This window comes from Delphinapterus leucas, chromosome 9 (genome assembly GCF_059928025.1).
Source record: "Delphinapterus leucas isolate spDelLeu-1000000601 "Yukka" chromosome 9, BTC_Dleu_Yukka2, whole genome shotgun sequence".
NCBI classification, from domain to species: domain Eukaryota; kingdom Metazoa; phylum Chordata; class Mammalia; order Artiodactyla; family Monodontidae; genus Delphinapterus; species Delphinapterus leucas.
Genome location: NC_143137.1, coordinates 56,765,057 through 56,790,379, shown reverse-complemented (window position 1 = coordinate 56,790,379; position 25,323 = coordinate 56,765,057). Strand labels below are relative to the sequence as shown.

General features: G+C 39.5%; 1 protein-coding gene and 1 pseudogene across 1 annotated transcript in view; one reads left to right on the top strand and one right to left on the bottom strand.

Annotated features, from left to right (window-relative positions):
* CALCR (calcitonin receptor) overlaps positions 1-25,323 on the top strand; it is a 66,355-nt gene that overhangs the window by 28,509 nt on the left and 12,523 nt on the right. The window contains exons 7-9 of the mRNA XM_022586040.3: positions 18,257-18,410; positions 24,471-24,531; positions 24,611-24,677. Of these exons, the coding sequence (XP_022441748.2) occupies positions 18,257-18,410; positions 24,471-24,531; positions 24,611-24,677 (282 nt within the window). The remainder of the gene's footprint in view (positions 1-18,256; positions 18,411-24,470; positions 24,532-24,610; positions 24,678-25,323) is intronic.
* Positions 19,191-21,609, bottom strand: LOC149748415 (ragulator complex protein LAMTOR3 pseudogene; annotated as a pseudogene).

The following is a 25,323-nucleotide window of genomic DNA, read 5'->3' as shown; positions in this document are numbered from 1 at the left end:
TTAACAAGGCACATCATTTCTGTGTAATTATTGGAAGTAATGGTTATATGCTATAGTAAAGGGCTGGGAATAATAAAGTTATAGCCCAATAAGAATCATACTGTAAATAATGAATTTTCATGACTAATCAATAATTTATTAACATCTATGGGAAGTTCACTGAGCACATATACTAGGTGTACTAAAGCAGTGCTTTGCAGTGGCCCCAGTGTGTCACTAATGGGTTACAGGTGTGCATAGGTATTAATCCCTCAGCATTCTGGTGCCGAGCTGGTCTTGGGCCAGTCACTTCAGCTGCAAGTAGCTATGCATTTACTCTAGTTATTCATATAAATTTTATCATGTTCTATGTTTGCATGACTTAGAAAAAAGATTGTCCCTAGTTCAGGCACTGTCATCTCCCAGTCTCTGCTAATGGCCCCCATTAACTGAGCTCAACCAGAAACCAGAGGGCGAGGAAGCCCTGAAGGAGATGTGCAGAGCAATTTCTCCAGGCCCAGGAGCTGGGTAGAGAGTGCATTTGAAAGCACAAACAGAAGTTATCCAGCACACAATGAATGGCCAAGGGATATTTTCATTTTTGTTTCTCTCTGCTTAACTGTGTTATGCAAGCATCTGTAGATAGCCTCATCTTTCAAAACTGGCATTTGACAGCTCTGCCAACCCAATGACAAAAATGCGTGAAATCTGCCCAGGGCGTGCATCCTGCGTGACAGTGGCATGGCATGGGAAAGCAGCTTAATTTGGCTTCTAATGGATCCACAGTGCTAATAATTTTTGCAGTGTGAATACATCCAGAAAGGCATTGTGATCCATCTTTTAAAACCATGGCATCTGTTACTGAGACAGATTCCTGTCTTAGGTGCAGAATGGGTTTACCTTGATGAGTTTTCGTCTTTCATGTCAACTGATTTTAATAAAAGTAATCTCATTTCACTTAATCCTCACAAGACCCCAGCGAAGGGTGGATATTCTCCCCATTATTTTTTTTAACACCTTTATTGGAGTATAATTGCTTTACAATGGTGTGTTAGTTTCTGCTTTATAACAAAGTGAATCACCTACACATATACATATATCCCCATATCCCCTCCCTCTTGCATCTCCCTCACACCCTCCCTATCCCGCCCCTCTAGGTGGTCACAAAGCACTGAGCTGATCTCCCTGTGCTATGCAGCTGCTTCCCACTAGCTATCTATTTTACATTTGGTAGTGTATATATGTCCCTGCCACTCTCTCACTTCGTCCCAGCTTACCCTTCCCCCTCCCCGTGTCCCAAGTCCATTCTCTGCATCTTTATTCGTGTCCTGCAATCTCCCCATTATTATTATTATTTTCTTATCTTCTATTTTCTTTTTTTTAACATCTTTATTGGGGTATAATTGCTTTACAATGGTGTGTTAGTTTCTGCTTTATAACAAAGTGAATCAGTTATACATATACATATGTTACCATATCTCTTCCCTTTTGCATCTCCCTCCCTCCCACCCTCCCTATCCCACCCCTCTAGGTGGTCACAAAGCACCGAGCTGATCTCCCTGTGCTATACGGCTGCTTCCCACTAGCTATCTACCTTACGTTTGATAGTGTATATATGTCCATGCCTCTCTCTCGCTTTGTCACAGCTCACCCTTCCCCCTCCCCATATCCTCAAGTCCGTTCTCTAGTAGGTCTGTGTCTTTATTCCTGTCTTACCCCTAGGTTCTTCATGACATTTTTTTCCCTTAAATTCCATATATATGTGTTAGCATACGGTATTTGTTTTTCTCTTTCTAACTTACTTCACTCTGTATGACAGACTCTAGGTCTATCCACCTCATTACAAATAGCTCAATTTCGTTTCTTTTTATGGCTGAGTAATATTCCATTGTATATATGTGCCACATCTTCTTTATCCATTTATCCGATGATGGAAACTTAGGTTGTTTCCATCTCTGGGCTATTGTAAATAGAGCTGCAATGAACATTTTGGTACATGACTTTCTTTGAATTATGGTTTTCTCAGGGTATATGCCCAGTAGCTGGGTCATATGGTAGTTCTATTTGTAGTTCATTAAGGAACCTCCATACTGTTCTCCATAGTGGCTGTACCAATCAATTCACATTCCCACCAGCAGTGCAAGAGTGTTCCCTTTTCTCCACACCCTATGCAGCATTAATTGTTTCTAGATTTTTTGATGATGGCCATTCTGACTGGTGTGAGATGATATCTCATTGTAGTTTTGATTTGCATTTCTCTAATGATTAATGATGTTGAGCATTCTTTCATGTGTTTGTTGGCAGTCTGTATATCTTCTTTGGAGAAATGTCTATTTAGGTCTTCTGCCCATTTTTGGATTGGGTTTTTTGTTTTTTTGTTATTGAGCTGGAAGAGCTGCTTGTAAATTTTGGAAATTAACCCTTTGTCAGTTGCTTCATTTGCAAATATTTTCTCCCATTCTGAGGGTTGTCTTTTGGTCTTGTTTATGGTTTCCTTTGCTGTGCAAAAGCTTTGAAGTTTCATTAGGTCCCATTTGTTTATTTTTGTTTGTATTTCCACTTCTCTAGGAGGTGGGTCAAAAAGGATCTTGCTGTGATTTATGTCACAGAGTGTTCTGCCTATGTTTTCCTCTAAAAGTTTGATAGTTTCTGGCCTTAGATTTAGGTCTTTAATCCATTTTGAGCTTATTTTTGTGTATGGTGTTAGGGAGTGATCTAATCTCATACTTTTACATGTACCTGTCCAGTTTTCCCAGCACCACTTATTGAAGAGGCTGTCCCTTCTCCACTGTATATTCCTGCCTCCTTTATCAAAGATAAGGTGACCATATGTGCGTGGGTTTATCTCTGGGCTTTCTATCCTGTTCCATTGATCTATCTTTCTGTTTTTGTGCCAGGACCATACTGTCTTGATTACTGTAGCTTTGTAGTATAGTCTGAAGTCAGGGAGCCTGATTCCTCCAGCTCCGTTTTTCGTTCTCAAGATTGCTTTGGCTATTCGGGGTCTTTTGCGTTTCCATACAAATTGTGAAATTTTTTGTTCTAGTTCTGTGAAAAATGCCATTGGTAGTTTGATAGGGATTGCATTGAATCTGTAGATTGCTTTGGGTAGTAGAGTCATTTTCACAATGTGGATTCTTCCCATCCAAGAACATGGTATATCTCTCCATCTTTTTTGTATCATCTTTAATTTCTTTCATCAGTGTCTTATAATTATCTGCATACAGGTCTTTTGTCTCCTTAGGTAGGTTTATTCCTAGATATTTTATTCTTTTTGTTGCAGTGTTAAATGGGAGTGTTTTCTTGATTTCACTTTCAGATTTTTCATCATTAGTGTATAGGAATGCAAGAGGTTTCTGTGCATTAATTTTGTATCCTGCTACTTTACCAAATTCATTGATTAGGTCTAGTAGTTTTCTGGTAGCATCTTTAGGATTCTCTATGTATAGTATCATGTCATCTGCAAACAGTGACAGCTTTACTTCTTCTTTTCTGATTTGGATTCCTTTTATTTCCTTTTCTTCTCTGATTGCTGTGGCTAAATCTTCCAAAACTATGTTGAATAAGAGTGGTGAGAGTCGGCAACCTTGTCTTATTCCTGATCTTAGTGGAAATGCTTTCAGTTTTTCACCATTGAGGATGATGTTGGCTGTGGGTTTGTCATATATGGCCTTTATTATGTTGCAGAAAGTTCCCTCTATGCCTACTTTCTGCAGGGTCTTTATCATAAATGGGTGTTGAATTTTGTCGAAAGCTTTCTCTGCATCTATTGAGATGATCATATGTTTTTTCTCCTTCAATTTGTTAATATGGTCTGTCACATTGATTTGCATATATTGAAGAATCCTTGCATTCCTGGAATAAACCCCACTTGATCATGGTGTATGATCCTTTTAATGTGCTGTTGGATTTTGTTTGCTAGTATTTTGTTGAGGATTTTTGCATCTATGTTCATCAGTGATATTGGCCTGTAGTTTTCTTTCTTTGTGACATCCTTGTCCTGTTTTGGTATCAAGGTGATGGTGGCCTCATAGAATGAATTTGGGAGTGTTCCTCCCTCTGCTATGTTTTGGAAGAGTTTGAGAAGGATAGGTGTTAGCTCTTCTCTAAATGTTTGATAGAATTCGCCTGTGAAGCCATCTGGTCCTGGGCTTTTGTTTGTTGGAAGATTTTTAATCACAGTTTCAGTTTCAGTGCTTGTGATTGGTCTGTTCATATTTTCTATTTCTTCCAGATTCATTCTTGGAAGGTTGTGCATTTCTAAGAATTTGTCCATTTCTTCCAGGTTGTCCATTTTATTGGCATGGAGTTGCTTGTAGTAATCTCTCATGATCTTTTGTATTTCTGCAGTGTCAGTTGTTACTTCTTCTTTTTCATTTCTAATTCTATTGATTTGTGTCTTCTCCCTTTTTTTTTTTTTTGATGAGTCTGGCTAATGGTTTATCTATTTTGTTTATCTTCTCAAAGAACCAGCTTTTAGTTTTGTTGATCTTTGCTATCGTTTCCTTCATTTCTTTTTCATTTATTTCTGATCTGATTTTTATGATTTCTTTCCTTCTGCTAGCTTTGGGGTTTTTTTGTTTTTTCTCTAATTGTTTTAGGTGCAAGGTTAGGTTGTTTGTTCAAGATGTTTCCTGTTTCTTAAGGTGGGCTTGTATTGCTATAAACTTCCCTCTTAGAACTGCTTTTGCTGCATCCCATAGGTTTTGGGTCATCGTGTCTCCACTGTCATTTGTTTCTAGGTATTTTTTTATTTTCTCTTTGATTTCTTCAGTGATCACTTTGTTATTAAGCAGTGTATTGTTTAGCCTCCATGTGTTTGTATTTTTTACAGATCTTTTCCTGTAATTGATATCTTGTCTCATAGCGTTGTGGTCGGAAAAGATACTTGATACAATTTCAATTTTCTTAAATTTACCAAGGCTTGATTTGTGAGCCCAAGATATGATCTATCCTGGAGAATGTTCCATGAGCACTTGAGAAAAATGTGTACTCTGTTGTTTTTGGTTGGAGTGTCCTATAAATATCAATTAAGTCCCTCTTGTTTAATGTATCATTGAAAGCTTGTGTTTCCTTATTTACTTTCATTTTGGATGATCTGTCCATTGGTGAAAGTGGGGTGTTAAAGTCCCCTACTATGAATGTGTTACTATTGATTTCCCCTTTTATGGCTGTTAGCATTTGCCTTATATATTAAGGTGCTCCTATGTTGGGTGCATAAATATTTACAATTGTTATATCTTCTTCTTGGATCGATCTCTTGATCATTATGTAGTGTCCTTCTTTGTCTCTTGTAATAGTCTTTATTTTAAAGTCTATTTTGTCTGATATGAGAATTGCTACTCCAGCTTTCTTTTGGTTTCCATTTGCATGGAATATCTTTTTCCATCCCCTTACTTTCAGTCTGTATGTGTCTGTAGGTCTGAAGTGCGTCTGTTGTAGACAGCATATATATGGGTCTTGTTTTCGTATCCATTCAGCCAATCTTTGTCTTTTGGTGGGAGCATTTAGTCCATTTACATTTAAGGTAATTATTGATATGTATGTTCCTATTCCCATTTTCTATATTGTTTTGGGTTCGTTATTGTAGGTCTTTTCCTTCTCTTGTGTTTCTTGCCTAGAGAAGTTCCTTTAGCATTTGTTGTAAAGCTGGTTTGGTGGTGCTGAAGTCTCTCAACTTTTGCTTGTCTGTAAAGGTTTTAATTTCTCCATCAAATCTGAATGAGATCCTTGCTGGGTAGAGTAATCTTGGTTGCAGGTTTTTCTCCTTCATCACTTTAAATATGTCCTGCCAGTCCCTCCTGGCTTGCAGAGTTTCTGCTGAAAGATCAGCTGTTAACCTTATGGGGATTCCCTTGTGTGTTATTTGTTGTTTTTCCCTTGCTGCTTTTAATATGTTTTCTTTGTATTTAATTTTTGACAGTTTGATTAATATGTGTCTTGCCATGTTTCTCCTTGGATTTATCCTGTATGGGACTCTCTGTGCTTCCTGGACTTGATTAACTATTTCCTTTCCCTTATTACGGAAGTTTTCAACTATAATCTCTTCAAATATCTTCTCAGTCCCTTTCTTTTTCTCTTCTTCTTTTAGTACCCCTATAATTCGAATGTTGGTGCGTTTAATGTTGTCCCAGAAGTCTCTGAGACTGTCCACAGTTCTTTTCATTCTTTTTTCTTTATTCTTCTATGCTGTAGTTATTTCCACTATTTTTTCTTCCAGGTCACTTATCCGTTCTTCTGTCTCAGTTATTCTGGTAGTGATTCCATCTAGAGTATTTTTCATTTCATTTATTGTGTTGTTCATCATTGTTTGTTTCACCTTTAGTTCTTCTAGGTCCTTGTTAAATGTTTCTTGCATTTTGTCTATTCTATTTCCAAGATTTTGGATCATCTTTACTATCATTATTCTGAATTCTTTGTCAGGTAGACTGCCTATTTCCTCTTCATTTGTTAGGTAGGTCTGGTGGGTTTTTATCTTGCTCCTTCACCTGCTGTGTGTTTTTCTGTCTTCTCATTTTGCTTATCTTACTGTGTTTGGGGGTCTCCTTTTTGCAGGCTGCAGGTTCATAGTTCCCGTTGTTTTTGGTGTCTGTCCCCAGTGGCTAAGGTTCAGTGGGTTGTGTAGGCTTCCTGGTGGAGGGGAGTAGTTCCTGTGTTCTGGTGGATGAGGCCGGATCTTGTCTCTCTGGTGCGCAGGTCCACGTCTGGTGGTGTGTTTTGGGGTGTCTGCGGACTTATTATGATTTTAGGCAGCCTCTCTGCTAATGGGTGGGGTTGTGTTCCTGTCTTGCTAGTTGTTTGGCATAGGATGTCCAGCACTGTAGCTTTCTGGTCGTTGTGTGAAGCTGGGTGCTGGTGTTGAGATGGAGATCTCTGGGAGATTTTTGCTGTTTGATATTATGTGGAGCTGGGAGGTCTGTTGTTGACCAGTGTCCTGAAGTTGGCTCTCCCACCTCAGAGGCACAGCACTGACACCTGGCTGCAGCACCAAGAGCCTTTCCTCCACACGGCTCAGAATAAAAGGGAGAAAAAGTAGAGAGAAAGAATTAGTAGAAGTAGGAAGAAAGAAAGGAAGGAAGGAAGGAAGAAAGAAAGAAGAAAAGAAGGAGAGAAGGAAAGAAAGAAAGGAAGGAGGGAGGGAGAGAGGGATGGTGGGAGGAAGGAAGGAAGGAAGAAAGGAGGGAAGGAAGGGAAAAAGAAAGCAAGAAGGAAGATAAAGTAAAATAAAATAGAGTAAAATATAATAAAGTTATTAAATTAAAAAATAATTATTAAGAAAACAAAAAAACGGACAGATAGAACCTTAGGGCAAATGGTGGAAGCAAAGCTATACAGACAAAATCTCACACAGAAGCATACACATACACACTCAAGAAAAGAGGAAAAAATCATAAATCTTGCTCTCAAAGTCCACCTCCTCAATTTGGGATGATTCATTGTCTAAAGGAGGGAAGGAAGGAAGGAAAGAAGGAAAGAAAGAAAACATAAAGTAAAATAAAATAGAGTTATTAAAATTAATTATTAAGAAAGAAAAAAGATTAAAAACAAAAAAACGGACGGATAGAACCCTAGGACAAATGGTGGAAGCAAAGCTATACAGACAAAATCTCACACAGAAGCATACACATACACACAAAAAGAGGAAAAGATGAAAAAATCATAAATCTTGCTCTCAAAGTGTACCTCCTCAATTTGGGATGATTCGTTGTCTATTCATGTATTCCACAGATGCAGGGTGCATCAAGTTGATTGTGGAGCTTTAATCTGCTGCTTCTGAAGCTGCTGGGAGAGATTTCCCTTTCTGTTCTTTGTTTTCACAGCTACCAGGGGCTCAGTTTTGGATTTGGCCCTGCCTCTGCGTGTAGGTCGCCGGAGGGTGTCTGTTTTTCCGCTCAGACAGGACAGGGTTAAAGGAGCCGCTGATTTGGGGGGAGGGAGGGGCACGGAGTGCGGGTTGAGCCTGCTGCGGCAGAGGCCGGCGTGACGTTGCACCAGCCTGGGGCGCGCCGTGCGTTCTCCCGGGGAATTTGTCCCTGGATCCCGGGACCCTGGCAGTGGCGGGCTGCACTGGCTCCCGGGAGGGGAGGTGTGGATAGTGACCTGTGCTCGCACACAGGCTTCTTGGCGGCGGCAGCAGCAGCCTTAGCGTCTTCTGCCCGTCTCTGGGGTTCACGCTTTTAGCCGCGGCTCGCGCCTGTCTCTGGAGCTCCTTTAAGCAGTGCTCTTAATCCCTTCCCCTCGCGCACCAGGAAACAAAGAGGGAAGAAAAAGTCTCTTGCCTCTTCGGCAGCTCCAGACCTTTTCCCGGACTCCCTCCCGGCTAGCCGTGGTGCACTAACCCCCCGCAGGCTGTGTTCACGCCGCAAACCCCATTCCTCTCCCTGCGCTCCGAACAAAGCCTGAGCCTCAGCTCGCAACCCCGCCCGCCCCGGCGGGTGAGCAGACAAGCCTCTCGGGCTGGTGCGTGCTGGTCGGCGCCGATCCTCTGTGCAGGACTCTCCCCGCTTTGCCCTCCGCACCCCTGTTGCTGCGCTCTCTTCCGCGGCCCCGAAGCTGCCCCCCTCCGCCACCTGCAGTGTCCGCCCGTGAAGGGGCTTCTAGTGTGTGGAAACCTTTCCTCCTTCACAGCTCCCTCCCACTGGTGCAGGTCCCATCCCTATTCTTTTGTCTCTGTTTATTTTTTCTTTTGCCCTACCCAGGTACTTGGGGACTTTCTTGCCTTCTGGGAGGTCTGAGGTCTTCTGCCAGCGTTCAGTAGGTGTTCTGTAGGAGTTGTTCCACGTGTAGATGTATTTCTGTTGTATCTGTGGGGAGGAAGGTGATCTCCGCGTCTTACTCTTCCGCCATCTTCCCCTCGTCCCCCCATTATTAACTGAGTAAATGGAGGCTCATTGAAGGCATGTGTCCTACACACCATGGATAGTTAGACGTAGATAGTTGTCCTACACACGGTGGATAGTTAGATAGATAGATTCACACCCAGACCTGTCCCATGCAGAAGCCCATCCTCTCTCCTCTGTACCACATGGTGCTCTTGATTATCTTGATTTCTTTCCTTAGGAAGATTGTTCTTAAAGATATTGGCTCAGCCATTTCAAAGTAATGGTTCACCATAATTAGACAAGCACACTCCATTTCATTAGGGAAGCTGACTCCCACTAAGATTAAAACAGGTGTAGAAGCCATTAACCAAGAATATCTCAGCAAAACTCAAATTTGGAGCATCCCATTTCCCATTAAATATGAAAACCCTGAGAAGGTTACTATCTGTACAAAGTAGGCCAGGAAATGGCACTTTAGTTGTTGAATAATCAGCCCACCAACCTGGGAGCAGAGGTCTTGTAATTCTTGAATAGACTCTCTCCCATCTCTCTTGTGCGGGGTCTCACACCCACATGTTATGCCTCCAGCCCACCCTCTGGATGTAGGGTAATGGGGGCTTTTCATCCATTATGAGATCATACTAAACCTGTTATCCTCCTGAAATAGTATACATTCAGGACTTTTTCTGAGTTCACTATTAAATTGTAGAAGCCATTTAACCTTATCCATCAAATGAGAGTAATAGAAACTGCTCTTACTTCCAAGGGGTTGTCCCAGAGTCCCAAAGAAGCATAAAGCTTTTAAAAATTCCCAAGAGCGTGATATTGCAAACGATTGCTCACAAGGTTACTGCTAACCCTTGCCCTGTGGCTAGCTCCCTAGGTCTCTGCACATGACTTTCCCAACCAATCTGTTACTCTATTCGTTTTCTTAGACAGGTAAGTTATCATTGGCGGATGTTTTCACTTTCATAGGTACTTTAGGGACAGACATTCCTAGGTACTCTGGCAGTCACAGCACACAGGCTGCCTCCTAGCCACCAAGCAGCCAGCTCGGCTCTGCCTGCCAGCTCCCCTATTGCCTTGAAACCTTTAATAAAGCCTGTAAGCAGGTATCTAGGGACCTGGCTTAGCCACAAAGCAGCTGATTCCCTGGGAGAATGTGAGCATAGGAGAGTCAGAGAAATTAATAGGAAGCTTTCTTCTGGATATGGAGATGGGAGGGTGGCTGGCTCACATTAGGCATTCTCAAAGTGACAGAAGTTTGAAAAACTGAAAAGAAGTTTATCTTTATGGCATGACTAACCCCGGGTTCTCCTAATCAATATATTTTTAACCTAACAGACTTGGGTTTTTTTTTTTTTTTTAGCTATGCAAGAGTAAACTTCCTAGGAAAAAACTATAAAACTCTTGAAAGGTAGAACTTCATCCAATCAATCAAGTGTTTATTGAGCACCCCAAACTCAAATTTTAGTCTTCAGGCTGAACTAAATTCATATCATTTGCGGGATATATCTATTTATGACATTCTCTTCACAATCCCTAGGAATATGCCCAGCCTCACATGGAAAGAGCTGCCTATGTCTTGCAACTATATATGTGAGACTCAGTCATTTATCTACCTATTTCAAAGTGTGTGTATGTCTCTTTTTTAGTGGAAAACAAAGGAGCAAAAAGTCTGATTTTGCTCTGTGTGCCTGAATGAGAAGTCTCCTTTCCTCTAAGATTCAAATGAGAATAAGCCACCAATCACAGCCCACTTACAGTGGAAAACGGGGCATGTGTGAGCACACTTCGCCCTCTTCCACATTTCCAAATGTCTGTTTTCTTCCACAGGACAAAATCTGGAAACGTGCCTTTCACCAAATACATGTAAATAGCATAGGCTAAAAACCAAAGACCACAACGACAAAAATTAATTGACGTTTGTAAATTGTGAAGCATACAACTGGCCCAAAGGAAAAAAACTAGGACATTTGTTGTTAGTACTTTCTCTATTTGAACAGTCTTTGTTTTCCAGTGAGATTTTGGTACATCTCTTATCTAATCCTCCACATACAACACAGGACTGCTTTCTCTAGGCAGGCAAAATTAGTTCAAGTAAAGGGTAGGAAAGAACTCTCAAGTAGATATATCTTATATGTTATTCATTATTGAAAATGCTTATTTACCATTTCCAAGAGAGACATAGGTCTTAAACTTTGTATTGTACCTTATCTTGAAAATGCATATTCTGTCATAAATGCTATCATAGAAGTCTAATTTCTTGAGGATCTTTTCCTATCCAGAAGACTATTAAAGTAAATTGCAGTTGGAACTACAAATGCAGGCATTAAGAATAAAGGAATTTTCCCTGTTGTAATATATTTGAATACCCAGGGGATAAACAGAACTAGGAAAGGTTTAACCAGGTTTAACTAGAAAAGCCCCATCTTTCCCAGCAATAAAATTCCCCACCTTTAAAAAGACAGAAAATAACAGCCAAATATTGAGAGTCATGTCATCAACGTATTACTAAGTCATGTGCAACATCAGATATTTTAAATTACTCTAAATAAATTATATGAAATACTGCATTTTTCTTAAAAAACTGACATTCCAGAAAACACTAGATTAAGGTCCTCCCTAGCCAAGAAAAGTGGAGATAATAAAGAAAAACGCAAGAAAGAAGAGACAGACAAAAAAAAATTAGCAGAAGAAATTTTTGAAAAAGGGAAGATATTAGACATTTTCAGTCTACAAATATTTATTGAAATTGCAATTAACATGAAAAACATAACCAAAGTCATAAACTAAAGCACATCCATCAGCACTTCATCTCTGTGATTCAAGCATATATCTCTTTTCTATAAAAAAGAATACATAATTTTCTATATAAAAAAGAATATATAATTTTTAAAGACTCTTTCTTAAGCAAACTAAAGACAGAATTGTGGGTTGTTTTTTTTCATTTTGACCCAGTTCTCAGGTCAGTGAATCAGTAGTTAAGAGGCAAAAATATTTTCCTTCCCAGTGCCCAAGGGGATATATTAAAAAGAAAGTTATTTCTTGTAAAAGGAGGCTGCATTATCCCAGTGCTTTCACACTACTTCTGTAAGGGTTTATTTTGTTGGGGGCAAAAGAAAACAGTGTTCTCACTTCTCAGCAGGGAATCCCAGTGGGTTTATGGTCCCTTTCCCATCGAAGTAGTCAGTCTCTTCCCTTGAAAGTTTTTTGGTTGGGCAGATTCTCTCCTGTAAAACCAAGGGTGAGAATCTTACTCCTTCACACAACTTTTTTTTTTTAAAGTTAAACTCAAAATAACTCATCGAATAAATAAGGGCTGAATAAATCCTCAGTTTATTGAGTGATGTGAAAATTGCCCATTGTCATTTGTGTCATTTGAACATTTCATTTCCATAATATCTAAAATTTCATTTTCTTGTTCTGTCTGCTTATTCGATGATCTTCATGTAGAGAGTTAGGAGGCAGAATTAAAAGCATTGTTCTTGCTGCATCTAAAGGAAGCTGGCAGCATACTAGTCATTTTCTAGAAAGAAATGTTTCTCTGAACTTTTTATTTGAGTCTGAAAGGGACAATACAGTGAGATTAGTTTTTACTGGGAACCTGAGCATTTACCTCAAAAGCCAAAACAATTGGGTCACATTTTCTACAGCCTCTTATATAAGTAAAGTCAAATGAGTCCCAAGTTCTGAAAACCAAAGTGAATTTCTTCTAAGTCTCACTTGTTCAGGACAGTTGAGCCAATAGGCTATGTCAGAACGTCAACCTAGTCACGGGAAGATCTGCTTGGAATGGATGCTCAGAAGTGAGGCACTAGAAACTGATGAACCCACGGGTGGAAACTTGACTCCTCCCACCTAGCCCAGAGGAGGCTGGTGGGAGGGAGAGCATGTAAATGTGAGGGAGGTGACAGCGATAGCAGAGTTTTTGAGATGAGAGATCAAATGGCAGATAAAACTGTATTGGAATTATCCATTTTGGTAGCCTATGAAAGACATTAGATTGAGAATGAAAAAGTATGGTGGTTTTGAGGGACAGTGCAGAGAGAATAATGCCAAGACACGGTAATGAATTGAGGTATCTTACCCTGGTCATTTATGCTATTTCACTTTACTTACATTTTAAAGCCAATAAATGGTCTTTTAACCAAGATCATATGGTACAGAAAAGTATAGAGGATTTCTTTATTCCTTTTAAAATTTCCTATTTATAATCAACCATGTTTCCATATGGATTTGAAGAATTTATTCCTAAAATGGCTATAAACATCAACCCAATCTCCAGCTTCTCTCACCTGACCAATCTGGGGGATACCTCTGCACAAGAAATTAGTCACCTATAAATGGTATCTTGTGGTATGGTTTATGTAGTGAGTCTTCATCTCAACATTTGCAGCTTGTTTCCCTTGCTTTGAGAAGGCTGTTATGAATGTCATGCAGCACTTCTTATAGATGTGTTTTCATTCTCAAAATTTCAGTTGAGTTACTAGAAGTTTTGTACACTCCCTTGGGGTATGTTGGTTAATTGCTAGAAAGCTATGGAGCAATAATCAATTTGATATTAGCTGTGTTCAGGTGGATTGCTCCAAATACTACAGCATTGTTCTCGCTGAACCGCAGGATCTCAGATCCCATCTCTTCTACTTACAGATTAATGTTGAGCAAGTTACTTAACCTCACTGGGCTTCACTTTCTTGATAGAGATCTCAGTAATAATAGTACCTTTCTCAAAGAGTTGCTTGTGAGGATTAAATGAACCAATACACCTAAGATCCATAAATCCATTTAAGAGTCAGAACTCTCAAATGTTAGCTATTATTATTTATACTAGAGTTGTTACCATTGTCAGCGACTTAAGCACTCATCATTTTCTAACTGTGGTACTCAGTTCCATTTCTGTGTCAACACACCATGGGAGGTGTGGAAACTCAGAGCATGTGTAAAATACTGCTTAAATCTAAAAGGACTAAGTGTGAAAGCAGAATGCACATGCTCAGAGGCTTTAAATCAGAAATAACCAAAAAGGGCTGTGGCCTAAGTCTGAGCATATAAAACTCATTCAGTCATGGCTTGAAAATCCCCAGTGAAGAATGATAATATCCTCATTACAGCATGTAGGCAAAGACCTGTGAGTATAGCAAGCTGTTAATTTTTATTCCCCTGCCACATTTCTAACAGGCTTCCCCCCCACCCCCATCATGTTTTCTGTTTTCTCTGGCTTTGTTTCCTGGACACTTCTGGAGTATTTCCTTTGCCAATTTCTGCATCATTTTCCAGTGTATTTATCTCAAATGGGACTTTTTTCTCCAGTGTTTTTTTTTGTTTGTTTTTTGTTTTCTAAACACACCCAATCGTGACTACAGTTGCACAGATTCAAGCTTATTTTCTTTGAGGCTTTATCAGAAATCAGCCCAGGATTGCATGACAGACTCACATTTAATTGAAAACGTTATATCTTTCAATTTCTCTAGAGAAGGACTGCAGTAGTTTCCTACAAAGTTAATGCTGACTTTCTGACTGGGGGATTTTTCTCCTTCATTCAACTAGCTTTAAAGACTGTACAAGTTGACAGTTTTCAAGTTGAAATGAAAGCCTTTTGCCCTTTGGTTTATCAACTGCACTGGCATCTTGACAAAAATTTCTGTAATTCCTCCTCATGAAGTTTTAGTATACATGTGCATCGAAGTCAGGACGTTTCTCATTGCATTGTGAGTCTACTGGAACAAGAAGCTTGTGCTCTTTGATGGTTAGAGTTATCAGTACTGAAAGGCCAGCAAGTAACCAAAACAGGAGTCAGGTACGGAGTAAACTCCCTCTGTACCCTAAACCCATTCAAAGTGTGCTCCATCGTCCAATAGCATTAGCATCACTCGGTACTTAACTTAGAAATGCAGAATTTACCACCCCATGCTAGATCTTCTGAATCAGAATCTCTACTAATGGGACCCAAAATCTGTGTTTTAACAAGCTCTCCCAGTGATTCTGATGCATGCTAAAATTTGAAAAAGCACTACTATAAACTTTTTCATTATTTATATTTGAACTGGATATTTTTGGAGGGATTCATTATTACATCACTGCTTTCAAGAACTCCTTTCAATAAGCCATGCCCACACCCTTTAGAGTGTAATTTCAAGTGGTAGGTGAAAGGGCATTTCGAGCTTGTAAGATGTATGAAGGAATGGAGAGGAAAAAGGTAAGCCGTATGTCCTTTCTAGTTCCCTGTGTATCAAAATCACTCTCACACTTCAAAAGAGAGCTGGGAAAAATTACTGACCTAATCAAATATCAGTCTCATTTGATCCATTCACTTTTATAGACAAACAAAAGTAGTTTCTTTCCACAGTATTTCCCACTCTAGTTCTAAGCAGTTCAGGGAAGATAATGGAGTTGCAACCTCCATTCCCCAAAAGTGTATGCCCACATGAGGCGGAATGATATACACGCCGCTGAAACAGAGGCAGAGCAACCTATAGACACAGTGCTGGAGATCACCAGAACCTACACCAAAGTTTATTTCTGCTTTAAAACAAGATTTATCAGAAATAAACTTGGCAGCTTTGATTCGGTACAAAGTATTATGGAGTTAGTACTCTTTAGACCATTTCAAACTAATTTTTCACTATTTTTAGTTATTTATTAATATATTTGTATAGTGGAGGATGTGGTTTAACTGTTTGCCATAAGTTTTCAAACACGCTTCTGATAGCCCCCAGTAACCAAAGAGAGACCATCCTAGCATACTCTTCATTTTGCTACAATATTGTTCATGCAAATTCGAGAAGTAAATTTATAGTTAGCCACCTCTTTTACTATAAGTCTGTATAGCAGCCCCCAAATAATGCAAAAATTGGAGGAAGGGCAGAATGCTTGACAATGCTTAATAATTTGTTCAACTTTTGCAGAATCTACTAATTCATTCCTTGTTAATTTTCTCACAAATTGAATGGATTATTTAATGTTAATAACACAAACCCCATTAGTTTGATTCATTTATTTGCTATGATCTAGGTGCCAGGCTTTATGTACCTGAGAAAAGAATTTTTAATGGTATTAATGTTGATTACAGAAATCACCTTTTTTAGAAGTCATTGTGCATGGCTACATTTATGTATTTCTGTATTCATCTCCCCTCCAGAAGATGACTTTCTCAATTGCAAGCACTGAACTTTGTCTTCGCAATTCTAGGACCTAGTCCAGGATTGAACACACAAAAAAATAAGCATAGTTTCTTCATGAAATTTAGCCACCATTTTGAAAAATCGAAGGATCTTAGATAATGTGTTTAACCAAACTCTAACAGAATGTCCTTTAAGAAATAGTTGGTTGTTATTTTGAATTCTCCCTTGCCAAATTTTTTAAAGCCAAACAAAAACAAAACATCTCACAATTTTTTCCTTAGTATGCTACTGTATCTAGCCATATAGAACATAACTACAGTGAATAATGAGGATTGGCTGCATATAAAATGTGAAGTCAAAGCTGCTTTGGATGACACAGAGCCCCAGCTTTTCCCTGGGCCATCATCTTTGCCCTCTTTTTATCCCTTCCTCTACAAATGCAGCCACCAAAGCTTCTGCTCTGGACCTCTTGATCCAGAAGGAATAGGGTTTTCAAGTAAGAGTAGTCTTTAAAATGAATCCAGAGTATCAACTGAATTTCTTATTTTACTTGTTTGTCATGTGCACATAGCAAGTATTTGCTTAGCAAATGCAAACTAATAATATTAACTAATGCCAATTAGGAAGGTAATCAGATAAAGTCAGTGCCTTTGTAAGCCAAAGTCAGTGCCTTTGTAAGCCAATATAAATTACTTTCAGATTACCTGATGTTTTGAATTATCTGCACTACTGTTCCACTTTGGTCAGAATCAGAGGTTGATTCTATCTCTGAAAATACACTCTCTGCCTTCTCATGGACACAGCTGGCTGCTTCTTAACGTTCAATGAGTTCTGAAAGGACTCAGTGCATCAGATTCCCAATAAGTGAATTACTATTGCTACGCATTGAATAGAAATGAGTGGTCCTGAAAAGGTTACTGCAATACTGAAAGTCACTTTCTGGCTAATTTGCTTTGTAAAAAAAAAAGGCCTGAAATCCAGTCAGATTCAAACTGTAAAGCAGAGCATTTGATAAAATAATAATGCAAATAATCATCCCTAATATGTAAAGTCTTGCTAAATTGTTCTTATTTTTGTTGTTGTTAGAGGGAGTCAAGCACAGCTAAATACCTTAGGGTAGTGTTCCTCAACCAGGGACATTTTCCTCTCCAGGGGACATCTGGTAATGTCTGGAAATATATACATACACACACACACACACATATATATATATATATATGTATATATATATATATATTTTTTTTTTGCGGTACACAGGCCACTCACTGCTGTGGCCTCTCCCGCTGCGGAGCACAGGCTCCAGAAGCGCAGGCTCAGCGGCCACGGCTCACGGGCCCAGCCACTCCACGGCATGTGGGATCTTCCCGTACCGAGGCACGAACCCACATCCCCTGCATCGGCAGGCGGACTCCCAACCACTGCGCCACCAGGGAAGCCGTGGAAATATTTTTGATCGTTATGACTGGGTAGGGGATGCTACTGGCGTCTAGGGGATAGAGGTCAGGAATATTGCTAAACACCCATCAACATACAGGACAGCCCCACGACAAAAAGTATCCAGTCCAAAACATCGATAGTGCCAAGATGACAAGCCCTACTCTAGAGGTGACTAGGAAACTATTTAGGGTGTTCTGTTATGTAGTTTAAGCAATAATTATTTCTGTACAGACAACAATATGTAGTTAAGCTTGATTGCTCCAGAAATGTGGATCCCACATCAGTACCGAGTACCAGGCGAGGTTTCCATCCTTCTAAGTCCCAAACACATGGACCCCCATATAGAAACTAAGGCTCCCTTATGAAAGCAAAATCACATCAGTTGGGCTCAGCATAGCTCCTGGCTCATATATGAGAAATTAACCACCTGGTTCTCTCCTCTTTTACTGCTAAGTAAACATCACTAACAGATCAGTGAACTTCAGGAAAGCATTAACAATTTCTGTGTTATTCTCCTCACCGGCCATAGAAAAGGGGCCCTAAAAGTTATGTGACGAATCCTTGGATGCTATCAGAAATTATGGGTCTCAGACACACTACAGGAAAAATAAACCTGTCTAGTCTATATAAGTAACCAGGATGTAATGCGAAAAGAACATTTGGGAGACTAGGCTTCCATTGCCCTAGTTGGCTGTTTGTTTACATGTAATACTAAGAACCTATGAACTATTACTCTGATTTCCAATTCTAGAGGGTGACACGTTGATAGATGTTTGGGGAAACTGCCTTTCAGACTGAATGCAGATACTTTGGTTCATTCTCACGTTCACCCTCTGTTCTTGGCCAAATTGTTACAGATGTCTTCCACTGAGTATCTCCATTTCTTTCCAACAGCCGATCTGCAAGATTTTGCACTTTTTTCACCAGTACATGATGTCGTGCAACTATTTCTGGATGCTCTGTGAAGGGGTCTATCTTCACACTCTCATCGTGGTGTCTGTGTTCGCTGAGAGACAACGCATGTGGTGGTATTATGTCCTGGGCTGGGGTATGTATTTTCTGCAGCTGAGTTTTGAGCCACCTTTACCTCTGTCTGTATATTCAGTCTTCTTCTAGTCTTGGTCAGAGAGCAGGCAGGGGCTGAGGTCCTTTGAGGAGAGACGGGACACAGGTGCTGGCAGGAGTTCAGTCTCCAGGAGAACCTGGTAGAAGCTTTTTAACAAGTTCACATGGACTGTGATAGCAGGAGAGCGAGTGCAGCGAAGGAGGGGTATGACTATGAGAATGTCTTCAGGAAACAAACCCAGCTAACAGATGGACTGAAAACATGTGCTGATTGAGAGATCTCATTAGACCCCCTTCAGTTTTATTGATCACCTGTTTGTAGAGCAAAGGAGACTTTCACATTTTGAATTCTGTACTCCCCTACCCTGGACCCACTTCCCTTCCTCAAGAGTGTTCCTTCCTGTCAATCCATCAGCAGGACTCCTCTAGTGAAGGTTCAGGAAGTGGAGTCCAGCTAAGCAACAGACATAAATAACCACATGGGCCTCCAAGTAGAACTTACCTGACCTCACAGTGCATGGCAATGGCTTTGAAAAGCTTATGGTGGGACTGTTTGAGGTGTGGCTACTACTTCTTCTTTTTTTTTTCAAGGTTCATGGATGAGGTTTATTTTCCAATTGACAGTTTATGTTAGGTGAAACAGTCTCCATACCAGACGAGAAAGTCACTTATTCATGTGGTTGAAAGAGTGAATTAAGTTAATTGTTGTCTTTAAACGTTTAAAAACAGTCTGGGGGAAAAAACCTATGTAGTGCGCAAACTGTACTTTTAAAAATACTATTTTATTTATACTCAAGTATGAAAAAAAGGGCTATACTACCATGTTTACATACATACCAATATTGGAAACAATTCAATAATGAATCACATCTAAATTTTATAAAGAATACACAAACATTAAAAAACACCGATTGGTTATAGAAGGCAGAATAGAAGAAAAAACGATTAGCTATCTCTGAAAAGAATCAAATCAGTTAGTAATACTCACCTATACTGCAAAGTAATATATACAAAGGAAAGTTAGTGATTGTACTGATTTTATTACTTCTACTAAGCCATTTTAATCTTCCTCACACTCAATGCAAAGAAAATAATATGAAGAAAAATATGTTCTCACCATTCACAATAAAAAGAGTCTGCTTCATTCTGCAGGCCTGGCATATTGTACAATAGAGAGCGCTTCATGGCTCAAGTGGATCAAAGTATCATTTTGATTCTGAGCCACCGAATAGAATCTCATGCATATTTGGTGACTGGACTAACTCCATAGGAGCTGCGATAGATTGAACCATTTCTGTGGAATCCCCAGATCTCACAAATAAGAAAAGGCCCTACACAAGAAAAAATGACAATCAATCTGTCCATAAATTCTATCTATAGGCTCTTTCTCTAGTGTAAGGTGGAAAAAGGGGCCCTTTCTTGAGAACATGGATACAAGTGTTGCTGTAGTCTAAAGATTGCTGGATTGACACTGTGTCTGATATAATGAAGATAAGGTATACCTAGAAACCACTGCCAGATTAAGAAACGTCCACAACTTGTCTCAATTCTTCAAATAATGGAGCAAGTTCCTTTTCTAGGCTGACGATTAGTCCTGTATTAGCATTGCTGCTGGCTATGAAACTCACCACCAAAGGTAAACGATTGACTTGAACCAATCTGGTAGGTGTTATAGTAACAGGTGATACTTTTATTTTTTGAAAATCAAAGTTTGCTCCCTTGGTCTGTTGCAAGGGCAAAAGTAGACAAGAAACCAGGTCTCAAAGCATGCTCTGGAGCATTATCATTGGCCACTTTAATGAAAGGCACTCCACCTGTATCTGATACAATACCATGGAGCCCCTCAACACGTGGTAGTTTTTTATACAGGAATCGTTGTAGGTAATCCGCCATCATGAACCCCTTTCTCTGGCAGGATCAATCTCCACGCCTGGGTTTCTGGGCTGCCTGCTTCTCTGAGCTGTCACTTCAGAGGACAGCTTCTGAGACAGCTTCCTCTAAAAGCTGCTGTCACATGATTTGTGAGGTGTGGCTACTTCTGTACAAATGGACTAAGGGTGCTGAGGTCCTTGGGGACTCTCTAGAATTGTTCCCTTTCCCCGAGGGCTGCTAAAAGAACAGCTCCACTGGTGGAAGAGAAGCAGACAGATAGTAAGGCAGTGAGAGGGAAAAAGCTCGGGGACAAAAACACATGCAGTGAAACTTCCATAGTGGAGGAGGATCCCGAGGGCCATTCCACACTGTCTGTAGAGCCAAGAGCTGCCCTTACTCTCCACTGACAGGGTGACTATGACTCTTGGAGCAGAAGCTGTGAATTGCCTTCAGCTAAGCCTGACTTTTAATGCAGCATTTGGGGGAGCCCCTAAAAATATCCATAAGAGAGGCAAAATTTCATGAGGAGGGAGGATAATCCGAAGACTTTCTGAAAACATCACACTTTGTAGTTAAACCCCTGCCCGATAATTATTGTTGCCAACTGTAAAGAAATGGCTCAGGGAAGCCATGTAAGCGGCCCAAAGTCTTCTCCACAATTTACTCCAGGGATGGCCCTGTGCAATATTCATTTACTGGTCAACCCTCCCTCATAGGAACACATGGATTTTAACCAAGTATCAATACATTACCCAAACCCAATGGGATAATCCTTTAATGGCGGGTCAGCAGGGCAGATATTTGGGTTGCCTCAAAGTTGAACTGATGATGCTACAGCTCTTTGGTTGTAAGTAACAGATAATAAGATATTCTAATTTAGTCAGAAAGAGAAATTCTCACACTCTGTAGAGTATCTCATGGAAGTCAAGAGCCAGAATGCAGCAGGACTACTAAAAGGGCTGTACCCTGGCAACAGCCCAGCATCCTGGATTTTTTAACCATCCAGTAAGGTTAGAAATCAAGCTTGTGACTATCCACCCATCCCACCTCAGGTGCTAGGTCCTCCTGTTTCTCCCTGTCCTCAAAACAGGCCAGCATACAATCAAACTTGTTTTTTGTTGTTTTTTCTTTTAGTCCCAGCCTTTCCTTCCCCTGCCCTTCTCAGCTTCATACATACCCTCCCAGTGATCTCTAGTCTTCTGAAACTGGTCATGCCAGGAATCAACTAGCTACAATTTAATTGGCCCCAATAGCAATTCTGATTATCACGATAATAATGATTGGTACTGGTCAGATGCCTTCAAACTGAAAACCTGAAAATAACATCCCCCCTGCCCCCACCCCCCCCACAGACACCATTCCTGTCTGATCTAGTTTACTTATTTCCTTTGAAGTAAAATGTATGGCATACTTCTTGTCCCAATTTTGACTGTTTAAAAACATCTGTCTGCCACACTCAGAAAATTTCTCATGGAAGGAAAAGGCTGCAAATTTATTCTTGCTTGTAACATTCAGCAGAGATGAGAGCACCCTGGAAGGAGCAATTTATACTGCTCTTTCCATACTGATGCACTGTGAATTCGTTATAAAACTTTTAGCGTCATCGTAGTCAGCTCTTTGAAGACATCTGCTTAACACACATGTTCACGTGTGTTACAATTCAAGGGAAAAAAGAACAAGCTGTTGTATCAAAAAGAAGGTAATGAAAATAAGTAAAATATTTATGGGATATCTTAATCAGAGAATACTTAAAACTTTATCAGAATGATTCAAGTAGAATCCTAAGGAACATCACATTCAGTAAGGTAAGCACAGAATCGTCCATTTAAAAGAATGAGAAGGATTTAAATTCCCATAGATGTTTAGAAAGATAGTCAACAAGTATAGTTCTAAAATGTAATTATTATTTTTTTTAACATGCCTGGGCTAAATCTATCTTTCTCCACTCCTGCACACACTAAAATTCCACCAAACTCCTTACCATTCAAAAATCACAGTACCAAATCTCACTTCTGAGAACAAAATTGTAAGACAGCTATGATGACTTCTTTTAAAGCAATGCCTTCTCTTAGAACTTCAGGCAAGCATTATCTTTGGATGGGAGGAAAACAAGTAAAATTACAACCAAAATAAATTCTCAACAAAAATAGTTTCACAGAAACTTTAAAGAATTTAATAGAGCAGAGAAGAAGAAATTTCTAGTGGATATTTTTATTGTCCTTTTGAAATTATTTTCACACCAAAACAGTACGATGGCTCCTAAAATTTAGGTCCAATGCCATGAAATAAGGTGTAACCTATGTTTTGAAAAGAGTTTGAAAGTGGGACAGCAGAAAATTTGACCCAAGAAAGTTGCGTCCTAAGACCTAACTTTGTTTGCAGGTGATGTACATCTCATCCATTCATTTCAGCTGTAATATTACCCACTCCATCTCAAAGAATTATAAGAGACAGTATGAACATCACCCTCTGGGTGAAAAGTATCTGGTGGTGAACTTCCCCCCAACAGAAAATGAAAAAAGGCTTCTTTCAGTAGTTATTTCCTTACAAGTCTGCACTGAATGGCTTACTGGTCAATTTCTCTCAGATCGAAGCAACTTCAAACACTGAAGTTTAGTTCTCAGAAAAATCATTTATTTTACAACCCTCTTCAGATTGATTCTTCGCCTTGCTGTTTCTCCCATTGTTATAAATCAAAGAAGGAACTCCCCCACCCATGGGCTTTTATAATGAACAAGTAGAATTTATCCAGCACTCCTGAAGAAGAATCCTGGGGAGAGAGGATTATTCTTACTCTGACCATCTTTAGTGGGCGGGAAAGGTTGTTATGACGCTTGAAGCCTGGAAGAAGAGGAAAAGGAAAGAAAAAATAAACTGTAAAAAGTGACATCATGGCTAGAGGCAGGTGAAGAGCCCTAGGAATTAACAGATATGGGTCTATACTCTTCTCTGTATTAAGTAAGAATCACATTTTCCTTTCTACAAAATGACAAGGTGGAAGTGAAGTCTCCATATTGCCTCTCTTGCTAATTCTAAAATGTGTATTTCAAAGTAAAGTCAGAGAGTGAATTTCTGATTCTAAACCTGAGTGGGATGTTAGAACTGCTGTGAATAAAACACAATCATGTTTTGTGTTAAATAGACTCATAATTCTTCGAAGTCAAACATTTGATGGTCCTATTTTGAATTATATGCTTCATGGGTTAAGAAGCTGAGATGGTTCTTTGGTGAAAACTCAATGTTTTGAGTCTCTTTTTGCATATAATTCACAGAAAATAAAAGTGTGGAGGTCTGATTCACTTCTGAGACACATTTCTTAACTGATAATAGTTTTAAAAACTCTGTCTACAAATGTGTCAACCAAATCAAAAAGTTTTCTATGGTGCATGGATATATTTGAGAAAAAGAATTTTTTTTTAACAAAAGTTACAACTTTACTCTAGATTACTTTTATAGAATAAAGGTTGACTTTTAAAAGATTCAGACTGACAGGACGCATCGCCAGCAGCTATCTCCATCGTTCCATTTATAAACTCAAACCTGTTTTTGACTCGTACTTCAAGTTTACTCAGGGAAGTAGATTCTGAGCTGCTTTAATAAAAGGTCCTGGAGCCAGAACTTACAGAGGGTAGGGTAGGTACTAGCTACTCTGAAGTGTTCTTGTTGAAAGAAAATAGGATCAATGCACATGATATAAACAGAAAAACAAAAAGCCTGGAAGAAATACTGAGAGCACAAAGAAGTCTTTGGAGCAATCAGACTATGGCTTTCATATGCCATCTCAGGTCCCTTCCCTTCAGGACAACCCACCTCCCCTGTGTAAGAGAGCCCAGTTCACACACAATGGAAAGCATTCTGGTCTCAATTAATAGTCATCATCATCATCATAGACATAACAATGGTATTATGGTCACAGTGAGAGTAATAATGTACCTACCACACTGGATAATTTGTGACAGGCTTTTAATTATCTGGATGCTGTTAACCAAACTCTCTGACAGCACATGATGTTCTAACTAAGAGCATTTTTACCTGGTTTGACCAAAGATAATCTGCACAAAAACATCAGGGCAATATGTTGACAAGACATTAAATTTGCCACTATTCTTGAAAGTAAACTACAATTTCTATAAAACTGTAGTTATAGCTTTTGTACTTTTTCACATTTTAGGGCTCCCGCTGGTGCCAACCACTGCCCATGCTATCGCAAGGGCACTGTTATTCAATGACAAGTAAGTATTGTGGTTCTTAGTTAACATATTTGAAAATAAAATGCAATTGTATTGATGTATTCCCTCCTCTTTTTTTTAGCTGCTGGCTGAGTGTGGACACCAACCTGCTTTACATCATCCATGGTCCTGTCATGGGGGCATTAGTGGTGAGAATTGCCTTTTAAATCCATTATTAACAGTTAATTCAATGATAATCTATAATAAGAACAATTTGAGTCTTTTTAAAAATGATTTTTATTTACTACAGTTGGGTGGAGGGGCATAAGCTCATTTCTATACAAGCCATAGCAACAATATAGGTGTTCTTTTTTTTTTTTTCAACAATTCTATAAATTCTCCTAGTTAAAGACCAAAGGTCAGGATGTTGCTGATAAGAAAGCGAAAGACCACAAAGTCCCCCTGCAGCATTTTTCCCTGGGCTTTGCCAAACTAAACCATCTTCCATTTCACCTTTGGTCCATGAGCCATCATCATAACTACTACTGAACATGCACTTAAAGCACTTCAGGCCCTTCACATACCTCGCCATGCTGTCACTAATAGCAGACCTTCCAAGTGGATACATTGAGACATGTTACTCATTAGGAAAACTAGACCCAAAGACTCAAGTAAACTCACTTAAGATCACATGACTAGTAAGAAGTTGGGCCAGGAGAAAATATGACTGTCTGAATCTATATGCAAGCTCTTTATTTCCACCCATGGTTTACTGTATGTTGGCCATCATCAGAACCATCAAATTTAAAATTTAGACATTATTTTCCCCATTAACCTCAAAGATAGTGTTTTCTT